Raw genomic sequence first — 15,073 nt, forward strand, 5'->3', positions numbered from 1 at the left:
CCAATGGTGACAGACTTAGCGAGCCTTTTTGTGCGCTTAGAACAATCAGAGATAACATGAGTGGAGTCACCACAGTAAAAGCACAACCCATTCTGACGTCTGTGATTTTGCCGTTCAATTCTGGTCAGAATCCTGTCACATTGCATAGACTCAGGCTTCTGCTCAGAAAACACCGCCAGATGGTGCACAGGTTTGCGCTCCCGCAAACGCCGATCAATCTGAATGGCCAAAGACATTGACTCATTCAGACCCGCAGGCGTGGGGAACCCCACCATAACATCCTTAAGGGCTTCAGAAAGACCCTTTCTGAAAATCGCTGCCAGGGCACACTCATTCCATTGAGTGAGCACAGACCACTTCCTAAACCTCTGACAGTAAACCTCTGCTTCATCCTGACCCTGAGACAGAGCCAGCAAAATCTTTTCTGCCTGGTCTACTAAATTAGGTTCCTCAAAAAGCAATCCAAGCGCCAGAAAAAACGCATCCACATTTAGCAATGCAGGATCTCCTGGCGCCAGGGAGAATGCCCAATCTTGAGGGTCACCACGTAACAAAGAAATAATAATTTTAACTTGCTGAGCAGGGTCACCAGAGGAACGGGGTCTCAGAGAAAGAAACAATTTGCAATTATTTTTGAAATTCAAAAACTTAGATATATCTCCAGAGAACAAATCGGGAATTGGTATTTTAGGCTCTGACATAGGACTGTGAACTACATAATCCTGAATGCCTTGTACCCTTGCAGTGAGATGATCCACACTAGAGGACAGGCTTTGAATGTCCATATCTGCAGCTGAGTCCTGAACCACTCAGAGATTAAGGGGAGGAGAGAGGCTAAACACACTGCAGAGAAAAAAAAAAAAAAATGAGCTCAGAACTTCTCTTATCCCTCTTTTGCGATGCATTAACACTTTATTGGCCTGCTGTACTGTTATGGTCCTGGTGGTTAGGAACACATGAAATGACCTGATAGGTAAACCAGAAATAAAGGACAAGCTCTGGGAATGTGGGAACTTTACTGACCGCAACCCTGATCCTATCAACACACACTATAGGCAGCCGTGGAGCGTTCCTGACTCTGCCTAGATGCCTCTTCACAGCCTGAGAGCTAGCTCCCCCTAGAGAGAAACAAAGCCTCACTTGCCTCAGAGAAAATTCCCCAAAGTATAGACAGCCCCCCACAAATAATAACGGTGAGTTAAGGGGAAAACACAAACATAGAAATGAAAACAGGTTTTAGCAAATGAGGCCCGCTAATAACTAAATAGTCAGAAGATAGCAAGGAATCTGTGCGGTCAGTATAAAATACTACAAAAATTATCCACGCAGAGAATACAAAAGACCCCCACACCGACTCACGACTCTGCACCCCAGAGCTTCCAGCTAGCAAGAAAATAGCATATAAGCAAGCTGGACTGAACTCATCATATACTGAGAAACATTTTCAAAAAGCAATGAGCAAAAATGAACTAGCATGAACTTAGCTTCTCCTGGAGGAGACAGGTCACAAGGGAAGTTCCAGAGAGATCTGAACCAGTACTGAATACAATGACAGCAGGCAACAAGAAAAGGTCCAGGAGGGAGCCTGAGAACGGAATTCACAACACCCTCCCCTTCCTACAGACTTACTTATCTGCCATGGACAACTTGTTCACTTGGTGTTTGTAGCTGACCGCGATTTCATTTTGCACACGCTGAACTAGATCCTCATCATTAGCATTTTGGATAGCACGCTGGATGACATCAATCCACCAGGGAGAGGAGAAGTTAATCTGCAAAGAACGTAAGAATTTTAGGCTTGAACTTGAGGCTACAGAATTTTGAAAGGATTAGGGTTATCCTCCGAGCAGGCAGATAATGGGTAAAAAACAAAGGAACTGTAGCATGGTAAGCTTAGCCAATTACCACAGAACCATGCACCGTGAAATAATATGGCTCAGACATTCATTCATTTGATTTTTTTATTGTAGCAATAGCAGAAAGCAAAGTCTCTTGAAATTTAACAGTCACAGCTAACGAAGATACCAACATGAACCCTCTGCATTGCTCTGATGCCAAACGTAGATATTCGATGTGGGGATGTGGCGTAAAATTGCTCACATTAGCATAAGATGGCGGTAGTGCTATATTATGCCCACGACAACTAATTACAGCATATACTCGTGTTTAAGCCGAGTTTCTCAGCACATTTTTTGAGCTGAAAATGCCCCCCTCGGCTTATACACGAGTCATTGTCCCAGTTCATGGCGGGGAAGGGGGAGTGGCGGAGCAGCTGGTCAGAGGAGGCAGGAGCCGGTGGCTGCGGTTAAAGCTTGTGCCCGCTGCTAAAGATACCATATATACTCGAGTATAAGCCAACCCAAGTATAAGCCGACCCCTCTAATTTTGCAACAAAAAAACTGGGAAAACTTATTGACTCGAGTATAAGCCTAGGGTGGGAAATGCAGCAGCTACCGGTAAATGTAAAAAATAAAAATAGATACCAATAAAAGTAAAATTAATTGAGACATCAGTAGGTTAAGTGTTTTTGAATATCCATATTGAATCAGGAGCCCCATATAATGCTCCATACTGTTCATTATGGCCCCATAAGATGCTCCATACAAAATAGGCCCCATATAATGCTCCATACAGTTCATTATGGCCCCATAAGATGCTCCATATACAAATATGCCCCATATAATGCTCCATGCAGTTCTTTATGGCCCCATAAGATGCTCCATACAAAATAGGCCCCATGTAATGCTCCATACAGTTCATTATGGCCCCATAAGATGCTCCATACAAAATAGGCCCCATATAATGCTCCATACAGTTCATTATGGCACCATAGGATGCTCCATATACAAATATGCCCCATATAATGCTCCATGTAGTTCTTTTTCGCCCCATAAGATGCCCCATATAATGCTCCATTCAGTTCTTTATGGCCCCATAGATGCCCCATACAATGCTCCATGCAGTTCTTTATGGCCCCATAGATGCTTCATATAATGCTCCATGCAGTTCTTTATGGCCCCATGTAATGTTCCATATAATGCTCCATGCAGTTCATTATGGCCCCATATAATGCTCCATGCAGTTATGTCCCCATAGATGCTCCATGCAGTTATGGCCCCATAGATGCTCCATATAACGCTCCATGCAGTTATGGCCCCATAGATGCCCCATATAATGCTCCATGCAGTTATGTCCCCATAGATGCTCCATATAATGCTCCATGCAGTTCTTAATGGCCCCATAGATGCCCCATATAATGCTCCATGCAGTTATGTCCCCATAGATGTCCCATATAATGCTCCATGCAGTTATGGCCCCATAGATGCCCCATATAATGCTCCATGCAGTTCTTTATGGCCACATAGATGCTCCATATAGCATTTTGCCACATGTAATGCTGCTGCTGCACTGAAAAAAAAAAAAATGACATACTCACCTCTCGTCGCTGCTCCTCAGCGTCCCGTCTCTCCGCACTCACTGTTCAGGCAGAAGGCGGCGCGCACACTAATACGTCATCGCGCCCTCTGACCTGAACAGTCACTGCAGAGGACGCGGAAGACGAGGCGGCGGTGGAACGCGGAAAGGTGAATATGACATACTCACCTGCTCCCGGCGCGGTCCCTGCATGTCCCACGTACAGTAATGAATATGCGGCTCCACCCCTATGGGAGTGGAGTCCATATTCATAAGTTTAATGAGAGGTACCAGTGACCGCTGAACAGGGGAAGAAGCTGCTGCTCCCAGAGACGTGGGACATGCAGGGACCGCGCCAGGAGCAGGTGAGTATTTGACAGGCGTCGCTCCCCCTCACCCGCCGACCCAGCCGCCTTCCATGACTCGAGTATAAGCCGAGAGGGGCACTTTCAGCCCATTTTTTGGGGCTGAAAATCTCAGCTTATATGCAAGTATATATGGTAAATGAATATTCACTGCACTGGCAATGAATATTCATTTCTCTTATAGCGTGCACAGTTACTGCCGCAGCCACCGGCTTCCAGCAGCTGCCAGGCTCTATGGGGTGCCAGCTCATTAAGGTAATGAATATTCACCTCTCTCCACTCCCATAGGCTGGAGAGAGATGAATATTCATTACTTTAACCCCTTCCCGACCTTTGACGCCACGTAGGCGTCATGAAAGTCGGTGCCAATCCGACCCATGACGCCTATGTGGCGTCATGGAATGATCGCGTCCCTGCAGATCGGGTGAAAGGGTTAACTCCTATTTCACCCGATCTGCAGGGAGAGGGGGAGTTGTACTTCAGCCCTGGGGGGGTGGCTTTGCCCCCACGTGGCTACGATCGCTCTGATTGGCTGTTGAAAGTGCAACAGCCAATCAGAGCAATTTGCAATATTTCACCTATGAAAATGGTGAAATATTGCAATCCAGCCATGGCCAATGCTGCAATAGCATCTTCCATGGCTGGAAATCATGTTCTGCCCCCCCCACCGCCCCCAATCTCCTCCCCAGTCCTCCGTTCTGTCCGGTACCCCCCTCCGTCCCCCTGTCCGCTCCCCCGTGCTCCTGTCCGCTCCCCCCATCCTCCGATCCCCCCCCTGTGCTCCGATCCACCCCCCCACCACCCCCTCATACTTACCGAGCCTCCCGAAGTCGGTCCGTCTTCTCCCTGGGCGCCGCCATCTTCCAAAATGGCGGGCGCATGCGCAGTGCGCCCGCCGAATCTGCCGGCCGGCAGATGCGTTCCATGTACATTTTGATCACCGTGGTAAACTTATCACAGTGATCAAAATAAAAAAATAGTAAATGACCCCCCCCCCCTTTATCACCCCCATAGGTAGGGACAATAATAAAATAAAGAAAATATTTTTTTTTTCCACTAGGGTTAGAACTAGGGTTAGGGTTAGAACTAGGGTTAGGGTTAGGGTTAGGGGTAGGGTTAGGGTTAGCGTTAGAATTAGGCTATGTGCACACGGTGCGGATTTGGCTGCGGATCCGCAGCGGATTGGCCGCTGTCGATTCATAGCAGTGTTCCATCAGGTTTACAGTACCATGTAAACCTATGGAAAACCAAATCCGCTGTGCCCATGGTGCGGAAAATACCGTGCGGAAATGCTGCGCTGTATTTTCCGCAGCAGGTCAATTCTTTGTGCGGATTTCGCAGCGTTTTACAGCTGTTCCTCAATAGGAATCCGCAGGTGAAATCCGCATAAAAAACACTGGAAATCCGCGGTAAATCCGCAGGTAAAACGCAGTGCCTTTTACCTGCGGATTTTTCAAAAATGGTGCGGAAACATCTCACACGAATCCGCAACGTGGGCACATAGCCTTAGGGTTAGGGTTGGAATTAGAGTTAGGGTTGGAATTAGGGCTAGGGTTGGAAATAGGATTAAGAATAGGCTTGTGGTTAGGGTTATGGTTAGGGGTGTGTTGGGGTTGGGTTGTGATTAGGGTTATGGCTAGAGTTGGGATTAGGGTTAGGGGTGTGTTGGGGTTAGTGTTGGAGTTAGAATTGAGGGGTTTCCACTGTTTAGGCACATCAGGGGTCTCCAAACGCAACGTGGCGCCACCATTGATTCCAGCCAATCTTGCGTTCAAAAAGTCAAATGGTGCTCCCTCCCTTCCGAGCCCCGACGTGTGCCCAAACAGTGGTTTACCCCCACATATGGGGTACCAGCATACTCAGGACAAACTGGGCAACAATTATTGGGGTCCAATTTCTCCTGTTACCCTTGCAAAAATAAAACATTGCTTGCTAAAACATAATTTTAGAGGAATGAAAAATGATTTTTTATTTTCACGGCTCTGAATTATAAACTTCTGTGAAGCACTTGGGGGTTCAAAGTGCTCACTATACATCTAGATAAGTTCCTTGGGGGGTCTAGTTTCCAAAATGGGGTCACTTGTGGGGGTTTCTACTGTTTAGGCACATCAGGGGCTCTGCAAATGGAATGTGACGCACGCAGACCACTCCATCAAAGCCTGCATTTCAAAACGTCACTACCTCCCTTCCGAGCCCTGACTTGTGCCCAAACAGTGGTTTACCCCCACATATGGGGTATCAGTGTACTCAGGACAAACTGGGCAACAACTATTGGGGTCCAATTTCTCCTGTTACCCTTGGGAAAATAAAAAATTGTGGGCTAAAAAATCATTTTTGAGAAAAGAAAAATTATTTTTTATTTTCATGGCTCTGCGTTATAAACTTCTGTGAAGCACTTGGGGGTTCAAAGTGCTCACCACACATCTAGATTAGTTCCTTGGGAGGTCTAGTTTCCAAAATGGGGTCACTTGTGGTGGAGCTCCAATGTTTAGGCACACAGGGGCTCTCCAAACGCGACATAGTGTCCGCTAATGATTGGAGCTAATCTTCCATTCAAAAAGCCAAATGGCGTGCCTTCCCTTCCGAGCCCTGCCGTGCGCCCAAACAGTGGTTTACCCCCACATATGGGGTATCATCGTACTCAGGACAAACTGGACAACAACATTTGGGGTCCAATTTCTCCTGTTACCCTTGGGGAAATAAAAAATTCTGGGCTAAAAATCATTTTTGAGGAAAGAAAAATTATTTTTTATTTTCACGGCTCTGCGGTATAAACTTCTGTGAAGCACTTGGGGGTTCAAAGTGCTCACCACACATCTAGATTAGTTCCTTGGGAGGTCTAGTTTCCAAAATGGGGTCACTTGTGGGGGAGCTCCAAGGTTTAGGCACACAGGGGCTCTCCAAACGCGACATGGTGTCCGCTAACGATTGGAGCTAATTTTCCATTCAAAAAGTCAAATGGCGCTCCTTCCCTTCCGAGCCTTGCCGTGCACCCAAACAGTGGTTTACCCCCACATATGAGGCATTGGCATACTCAGGAGAAATTGCCCAACAAATTTTAGGATCCATTTTATCCTGTTGCCCATGTGAAAATGAAAGAATTGAGGCTAAAAGAAGTTTTGTGTGAAAAAAAAGTACTTTTTCATTTTTGCGGATCAATTTGTGAAGCACCTTAGGGTTTAAAGTGCTCCCTATGCCTCTAGATAAGTTCCATGGGGGGTCTAGTTTCCAAAATGGGGTCACTTGTGGAGGAGCTCCAATGTTTAGGCACACAGGGGCTTTCCAAACGCGACATGGTGTCCGCTAACAATGGAGATAATTTTTCATTCAAAAAGTCAAATGGCGCTCCTTCCCTTTCGAGCCTTACCATGTGCCCAAACAGTGGTTTACCCCCACATGTGAGGTATCGGTGTACTCAGGAGAAATTGCCCAACAAAATTTAGGATCCATTTTATCCTGTTGCCCATGTGAAAATGAAAAAATTGAGGCTAAAATAATTTTTTCGTGAAAAAAAAGTACTTTTTCATTTTTACGGATCAATTTGTGAAGCACCTGGGGGTTTAAAGTGCTCACTATGCTTCTAGATAAGTTCCTTGGGGGGTCTAGTTTCCAAAATGGGGTCACTTGTGGGGGAGCTCCAATCGCGACATGGTGTCCGCTAAAGATTGGAGCCAATTTTTCATTCAAAAAGTCAAATGGCGCTCCTTCCCTTCCGAGCCCTGCCGTGCGCCCAAACAGTGGTTTACCCCCACATATGAGGTATCAGCGTACTCAGGACAAATTGGACAACAACATCCGTGGTCCAGTTTCTCCTTTTACCCTTGGGAAAATAAAAAAATTGTTGCTAAAAGATCATTTTTGTGACTAAAAAGTTAAATGTTCATTTTTTACTTCCATGTTGCTTCTGCTGCTGTGAAACACCTGAAGGGTTAATAAACTTCTTGAATGTGGTTTTGAGCACCTTGAGGGGTGCAGTTTTTAGAATGGTGTCACTTTTGGGTATTTTCAGCCATATAGAACCCTCAAAATGACTTCAAATGTGAGGTGGTCCCTAAAAAAAAAATGGTTTTGTAAATTTTGTTGTAAAAATGAGAAATCAGTGGTCAAATTTTAACCCTTATAACTTCCTAGCATAAAAAAATTTTGTTTCCAAAATTGTGCTGATGTAAAGTAGACATGTGGGAAACGTTATTTATTAACTATTTTGTGTCACATAACTCTGGTTTAACAGAATAAAAATTCAAAATGTGACAATTGCGAAATTTTCAAAATTTTCGCCAAATTTCCATTTTTTTCACAAATAAACTCAGAAATTATCGACCTAAATTTACCACTAACATGAAGCCCAATATGTCACGAAAAAACAATCTCAGAATCGCTAGGATCCGTTGAAGCGTTCCTGAGTTATTACCTCATAAAGGGACACTGGTCAGAATTGCAAAAAACGGCAAGGTCATTAAGGCCAAAATAGGCTGGGTCATGAAGGGGTTAATGAGCGGGAACATGATCGCCCAGCCGTAACGAGATGCTGCAAGGGCACGCAGGGAAGGCAAGTAGGATGGTTGTTTTTTTTTGTTTTTTTTATTCTTTTCTCATGGAGGCCATACATACAAGGATGGGGATAAGGAACCACACATACAAGGATGGGGATGAGGAACCACGCATACAAGCATGGGAATAAGGAGCCATGCATACAAGGATGGGGATAAGAAGTAATGTAGACAAGGATGGGGATGAGGAACCATGCATACAAGGATAGGAATGAGGAGCCCATGCACACAAGGATGGGAATAAGGAGCCATGCAAACAAGGATAGGAATAAGGAGCCATGCAAACAAGGATAGGAATAAGGAGCCATGCATACAAGGATGGGAATAAGGAGCCCATGCATACAAGGATGGGGATGAGGAACCATGCATACCAGAATAGGGATTAGGGGACAATGCATACCCAGCTCATACTGGAGCCAATACATTTTCCCAGTTTTTCGAGGCAAAATTAAGTGCCAAAGCCTATATTCGGGTCGACTCATACACAAGTATATACGGTATATACACTGAAAACATCTTTAAGATTGTTCAACACTTTACAAATGAAAGGGACTGTAAACAGGAAAGCCAGATTAGGAAGGGTTCAATAGAGAGTGGGTATCTAAAGAGATGACCAGATTGAAACAAAGGTATGTTAGAAACATACATATTGATGATCTATCCTTCGGATAGGCCATGAACATGAGATTGGTGAGGGTTGGACACCCACCCGACACCTACATTGATCAGCTGTTATTTGCTCTTGTGGCTGCCAGATGTAAACACATGGAACGGAGCTGCAGAGTGGACACTGCCGGAAACTGCAGAACGGCTCCAATTAAGAATAATAGGAGTTGTTCTGCAGTACCCAGGAGTGGCTACAACACACTGAATGGAGCTGCATTATGCAGCTTTGTTCCATGTATTTACATCCAGTGACTGCCAGAGCAAAAAAGTGTTCAAGGAGGATGCCTGACCCCAAAAGGTCTGATACTAATAACCTATCCAGTGGATGGGTCCTCAATATGTTATTCCCCAAAAATCCCTTTAATGGGACAATCACATTGAGCTTGCAGTGTATTTCAGTATTATATAAAAAAAAATAATAGCAATTTTCAAACTCTCAAGTTCGTCATGCTGTACAAAATAATTAATAAATAACATTTCCCATATGTCTAATTTACATCTGCATGGTTTTTCAAACATCATTTTCTTTTGTTAGGATGCTGGAGGGGTCAAAAGTTTAGTAGCAATTTTTCATTTTTTCAACAAATTTACTAAATCTTTTTCGTTAAGGACCTATTCAGATTTTAATGGACTTTGAGGGGCTTATATACTGGAAACTCCCCAAAAGTGATACCATTTTAAAAACCGCACCTCTCGAATACTTCAAAACTGTTGTCAGGAATTGTTTTTAAACCTTTCACTTGCTAAACAGGAATTAATGAAAAGTGTAATGAAAATTTTTTAAAAAGTTTTACCTCTAAAATGTTGCTTTAGCCCCAGTTTTTTCACTTTTGCAGTTTGTTACCCACTTTCTTTCAAGCACAGTGATACCCCCACATATAGTCAAAAAGTTCTGTTTGGACAAACAGCAGGTCTCTGAGTAGAAGAAGCAATATATTTGAATTCTGGAACACAAATTAGCTGAAATAGACTGAGGGCGACGTGTTACATTTGCAGAGCCCCTAAGGTGCCAAAACAGTAGAAACCCCTCTCAAATTACCCCATTTTGGCAACTATACCTCTCAAGGATTTTAGCCAGAAGTACAGTGAGGATTTTGAGCACTCAGTTACTACACAGAATTTTGTATCATTTGGTTGTCATACTGAATATGCCGTCATTGGTGTTGAGCGCAGGAGCTCGCTACTCGAGTTTGAATCGGTAGCTCGGGTATGCACTGAGTATCGCGGGTGCATGAGGGACATACTTGAGAACCTATCCCTCAGGTTTCATGGCTGTTAGCCAAAAAACATGAGGGGATTGCTAGCGTATGGCAGCTAATCCTCGCATGTTTTTGCATGTCTAACAGCTGCACAAACATGCGGGGCGGGAACTCGAGTATGTCACTGGAGCACCCACGATACTTGGTGCATACCTGGGCACCCGATGAAAACTAGAGTAGCGACCACTTGCGCTCAACACTGGCCGTCATATCATCATCATTTTTTTTTTATTTTTGAAAAAACTTTCACCCTAAACCCAACCTCAACCCTAGCCCTAAGTCCAATCTTAACAGCAAGGAATGAAAGAAATAAAATTCATAAAATTTAAAAAATGTAATCTGACTAAGGGGATGATTTACTAATTATTGGCTTTTGGTCACTGTGATAGGGTTTATTACAGTGATCGAGTCAGGAACCAATAGGAAAATCTTGTGCGGTTGCCGGACGGCCGATCTCAGATGTGCCTGGGAGATCATTTCTCTTTTGTCTGACATGTGTATCTTTTTTTTACGTGATTGCCGTTATTCATTGAACACGTCATCGGGGACCAGAAAATCTGTCCCTGATCGTGTTCTCCAGGGTTCCCAGTCTCTAAAACCCCACATATTTTTGGACTCTGGGGGGCCTATACCCTTATTCCCTATGAGTAAAAAAAAAGGCCCCTTAGCTGCAGCTGTTTTAATGTGCATAAGCAGTTAAGGGGTTATATAGTCAAAGCAATTAACATAAGTGATTTATTCAAATTCAACACAAAATGCCACTTTACATGACTACTGCCATGTCAGAAGTTTTCACCCGTCAACAGAATCTCTCGTATGAGCATACATTTACAGAAGTGTTGTCTGAAGCACACTTTATGCCACTGATTCAGGACTTTATTAGTTGCATGGGGTGTGCTTGAGACAAAACATATCAGATACCTGGACTGGCTAGGTGTTTTATGGACTATGACATATGATTGCATATTCCAAGTATGGCTAATTCAAAAGACTGTGCCAAAGAGTTGAGAGAATTAAGAGAATAGGTCATTTCTTTGCACAAACGAGAAAAAGGATACAGAAATATAGCAAAGGCATTGAATGTTCTTAGAGATATAGCTGGAAGTATCGTTTGCAAGTTCAACGTTAAAGGAACTCAGACTACCTGGATGTGGCATAAAGAATCCATCACCGGCTGCCACCAGAGTCCTGAGGAGGCAGGAGATAAAAACTCTCAAGAGAATGTAAAATGAAGATTTTTTGTACACAGGGGGCACGTAGAAGCCATGGTTTAAATTGTTCCCACTTTGAGGTTCACACTAATACAACTTAAGAAAAGTCGTCTCCTCCCCAGAAGACTACACCCTAGCCAACTGACACCCAGCTACACAGTTAGTGAGAAAGTAGTAGGAGAAGCAAATGAGTGAAAGAAAAGCACAGCATCATAAATGCATGCCAGGACAGGCAGCCAAAGGAGGGCGTTGTGTTCCCCAGTGAAGGCTAGGAGAAAGATTTTACACTAAGTACCAAAAATCTTTGTTTTTCAGGATCTTCATTGAGGGTCACAGGAACCATGAGACCTCCTAAAGCAGTCCTTGGGGTAGAGAATAACAAAAATCACCTATTACCACAGGAAAAATTGTCCTCACTCAAGCCACCACTTGAGCGATCTCTGCCTGCAGCACCTTCCTGCCAATATAAAGGTATAAACCCTGGAACACTTAGAAAAGATGTGAACTGATGAGTGATGGACAGCCCAAGAGGCTCCAACAGCCTGAACAGTGAGAGCCCCAACCATGAATGGTAGAGATCTAGCCTTAGTCTGATATGCAAAATGGTAGATTGAATCCATCGAGCAATGGTTGCCTTAGAGGCAGCCAGGCCTGTGTGCGGGCCTACCACAATACAAAGCATCTGAATGGAGGGCTATGACAGACAAGTAGTGATGCACAGCTATGATGATGTCCAGCTTGTGCAAAGCTCTCTCAGCAGGGTGAGAGGGAGAAGGGCGGAAAACTGAAACCAACTTAGGGAGAAAAGAAGGTATCAGCTGCAACACCATCTTTTCCACATTAAGGACGAGGAAGGAAGAGTGACAGAAAAAGTTAACCAGCTCCGAAATCTGCCTGGAAGTAATTGTAGTAAGAAAAGTCACATTAACAGGAGAGACGAAACAGCAAGATGTTCATAATATGCTTAAGAACATACAAACTCCTTACTCTACTCTCCTTTGAAAAAGCAAAGAATGCGAAACGCACGTCAGGGGCCGCAAGGGTGACTGGAGCGGTCAGGACCTACTATGGGTAAGCAGCTGGATATGTGCTATGGCTTGTGTTGTCACTGAAATAGGCATACCTTGCCAGCAGCCTCTTAGGTTTTCACTTGATGTATACACTCGCAAATATTCACTAACCCATCTTTCCCAGGTTCTAATCTTGACCCCGAATCAATGCCATGCCTACCTTCATGTCTCCTCCATTTCTACGTACTATGTCTGATTTGATTTTATTGTGAATTTTCTAATAAATATTACATGAATATTAACCTTTTGTGGCTTGTGGTGACTCTTTATTTTCTGGTTTTAAATGTTGTCCTACAAGCATGATGGAAGATACATAATGAAGAGGGTGTTCTTTCCCTGATCAAGGTCTAGATAACCTGATAAGGAAGCACTGGTGCCCTCAGCACCGTGGATAAAACAGCTATGCTGTTAAATTGAGAAATCATGAATTTAGATGGCAGAGGGAACTCTGGAAAAGGAGATTTGTCATGGAGGGTCCATGGGGCTTTTGTGAGAAGGCTGACCATGTCCATGTACCAGGATCTTTGAAGTCAGTACTGAACGATAAGGATGATGGGCATCCACTATGTGTTGGGAAGCCTGGGTAGGAGGGGCAGAGGTCAAAACAGGAACAGGAGGGTGAACTGTGACCAAGGGATTTCCAAAATTGTGTCCTGCTGGAGGATCTCGAGATCTGGCCACAAACCTTTGCATATGGATGTAGATGCCATTAGATCAACATCTGGAATGCCCCAATAAAGACAAATCTGGATGAAGACCTCCGGATGCAGCAACCACTCTCCTGCAGATAACCCCTCACTACTTAAAAAATCAGTGGTCCAATTGTCCATTTCAGATATGTGGATGGCTAAAATAGAGGGCACTCTGTTCTCTGCTCAATACAGAATTCTTAACACTAAGCTAAATTGCGTAGCTGGATGCCTGTAGGCCAGGTATAGCATGATGTGGAGGAGTCAACTTTTTAGTTAAGGTGTGTTATTAGTGTCAGCCTCCAGGTGGCAGCAGAGTTAACCCACAGCTCCTGTGTCCCCAATGAAGCAGCTAAGGAAGGCTTGCAGTGAGAATTGGAGGTGGCAGACAATGGGGTGCACTAAGCAAAAATTGGCCGTTTTTTGTTCTTATTCTATTTTGATTTTGTAAATTCACCACACGGTTCCACAGATATGAGCCTTTTTAATAAACGCTATTTTTTATGGTCTTTGTAAAATGGGGAATTTGCTCACAGGCTAATAATGTAGGGAAACCTAAAGACACACCCCTTGAGAATCATGTGAGCCACATACCCTTAGCAAAATTATAAAAATGATCACTAAATAAAGAGATCCATATCTCTAGAACAGTATGGCAGATTAAAAAAAGGAAGAAAGAAAATAGAGGAACACTCCACAGGAATAAAAATAAGAGCAAAAAGTGACCACACTTGATCTGGTGGCAGGTTGTCTGCAAATCCATATTCCAAAATGTACACCTCTTCTGACCCTCCAAAAAAAAGTTGGCTGCAATATACTTAAACATATAAAATAAGCCACATAAGTTTTGGGATTCGGTTCTGTTGAGCAATGAAACAAAACTGGAACTTATCAGACCTGTGAATCAGCAATATATTTTAAGAAGGAAGAATGAAGTCTGTGATGAAAAGAACACCCTTCCTACAGGAAAGCATGGGGGTAGCTCAGTGATTCTCTGGGGCCGCCTTGCTTCCTCCGGCTCTGGAAATTTGCAGCATGTAGAGGCCAAGATGGTTTTAATCAAATGTCATAACTTCTGTCAAAAAGCTGAAACTTGGAACTCATTGGAGCTTCCAACAGGACAATGATACCAAACATACAGTATATCAAGGTTCACTGAGACTTGTTTTTAGGATAAGTCGGGGAGGATTTTGGAGTGGCCGTCACAATTTGTAAACTTTGCTAATGAACCTTATGTGCAATGGGAACAATTCTGATTAACTGAACCTCAGACCTCTGCCACTGTTTAGTCAAATTGTGGCATATGGCCAGTAGGCTCCTATGCTAAAATAATAAAGACTGTACACTATTGTATAAATCTGTTATAATCTTTGTATATACAGCTCTGGCAAAAATTAAGAGACCACTGCAAAATGTTCAGTTTGTCTGATTTTTCTCTTTATAGGTATATTTTTGAGTAAAATATAAATTGTTCTTTTATTCTATAAACTTCTGACAACATGTCTCCGAATTTCCAAGCAATAAATTTTGTATTTTTTTTTCTGACAAAGAAAAATTGTCAAAATGAAAAAAAAAAAAAAAAAAAAAAAAAACCAGCGCTTTCAGACCTCAAATAATGCAAAGAAGACAAGTTCATAATCATTTAGAAGAATACTAATGTTTTAACTCAGGAAGAGTTCAGAAATCAATATTTTGTGGAATAACCATGCTTTTGAATCACAGCTTTCATGCATCTTGGCATGCTTTCCACTAGTCTTTCACAGTGCTGCTGGCGCAAAAATGTAAGCAGTTCTCTGTTTCATGGCTTGTGACTATCCATCATCCTCTAGATTACATTCCAGAAGTTTTC

The 15,073-nt window shown here is 43.4% G+C and overlaps 1 protein-coding gene across 1 annotated transcript in view; it reads right to left on the reverse strand.

The window, feature by feature from the left end:
- Window positions 1-15,073, reverse strand: part of SHPRH (SNF2 histone linker PHD RING helicase) — a 181,584-nt gene that overhangs the window by 68,567 nt on the left and 97,944 nt on the right. Inside the window, exon 18 of the mRNA XM_077283067.1 lies at window positions 1,630-1,772. Within this exon, the coding sequence (XP_077139182.1) occupies window positions 1,630-1,772 (143 nt within the window). The remainder of the gene's footprint in view (window positions 1-1,629; window positions 1,773-15,073) is intronic.

The sequence above is a fragment of the Ranitomeya variabilis genome, chromosome 2 (genome assembly GCF_051348905.1).
Source record: "Ranitomeya variabilis isolate aRanVar5 chromosome 2, aRanVar5.hap1, whole genome shotgun sequence".
NCBI classification, from domain to species: domain Eukaryota; kingdom Metazoa; phylum Chordata; class Amphibia; order Anura; family Dendrobatidae; genus Ranitomeya; species Ranitomeya variabilis.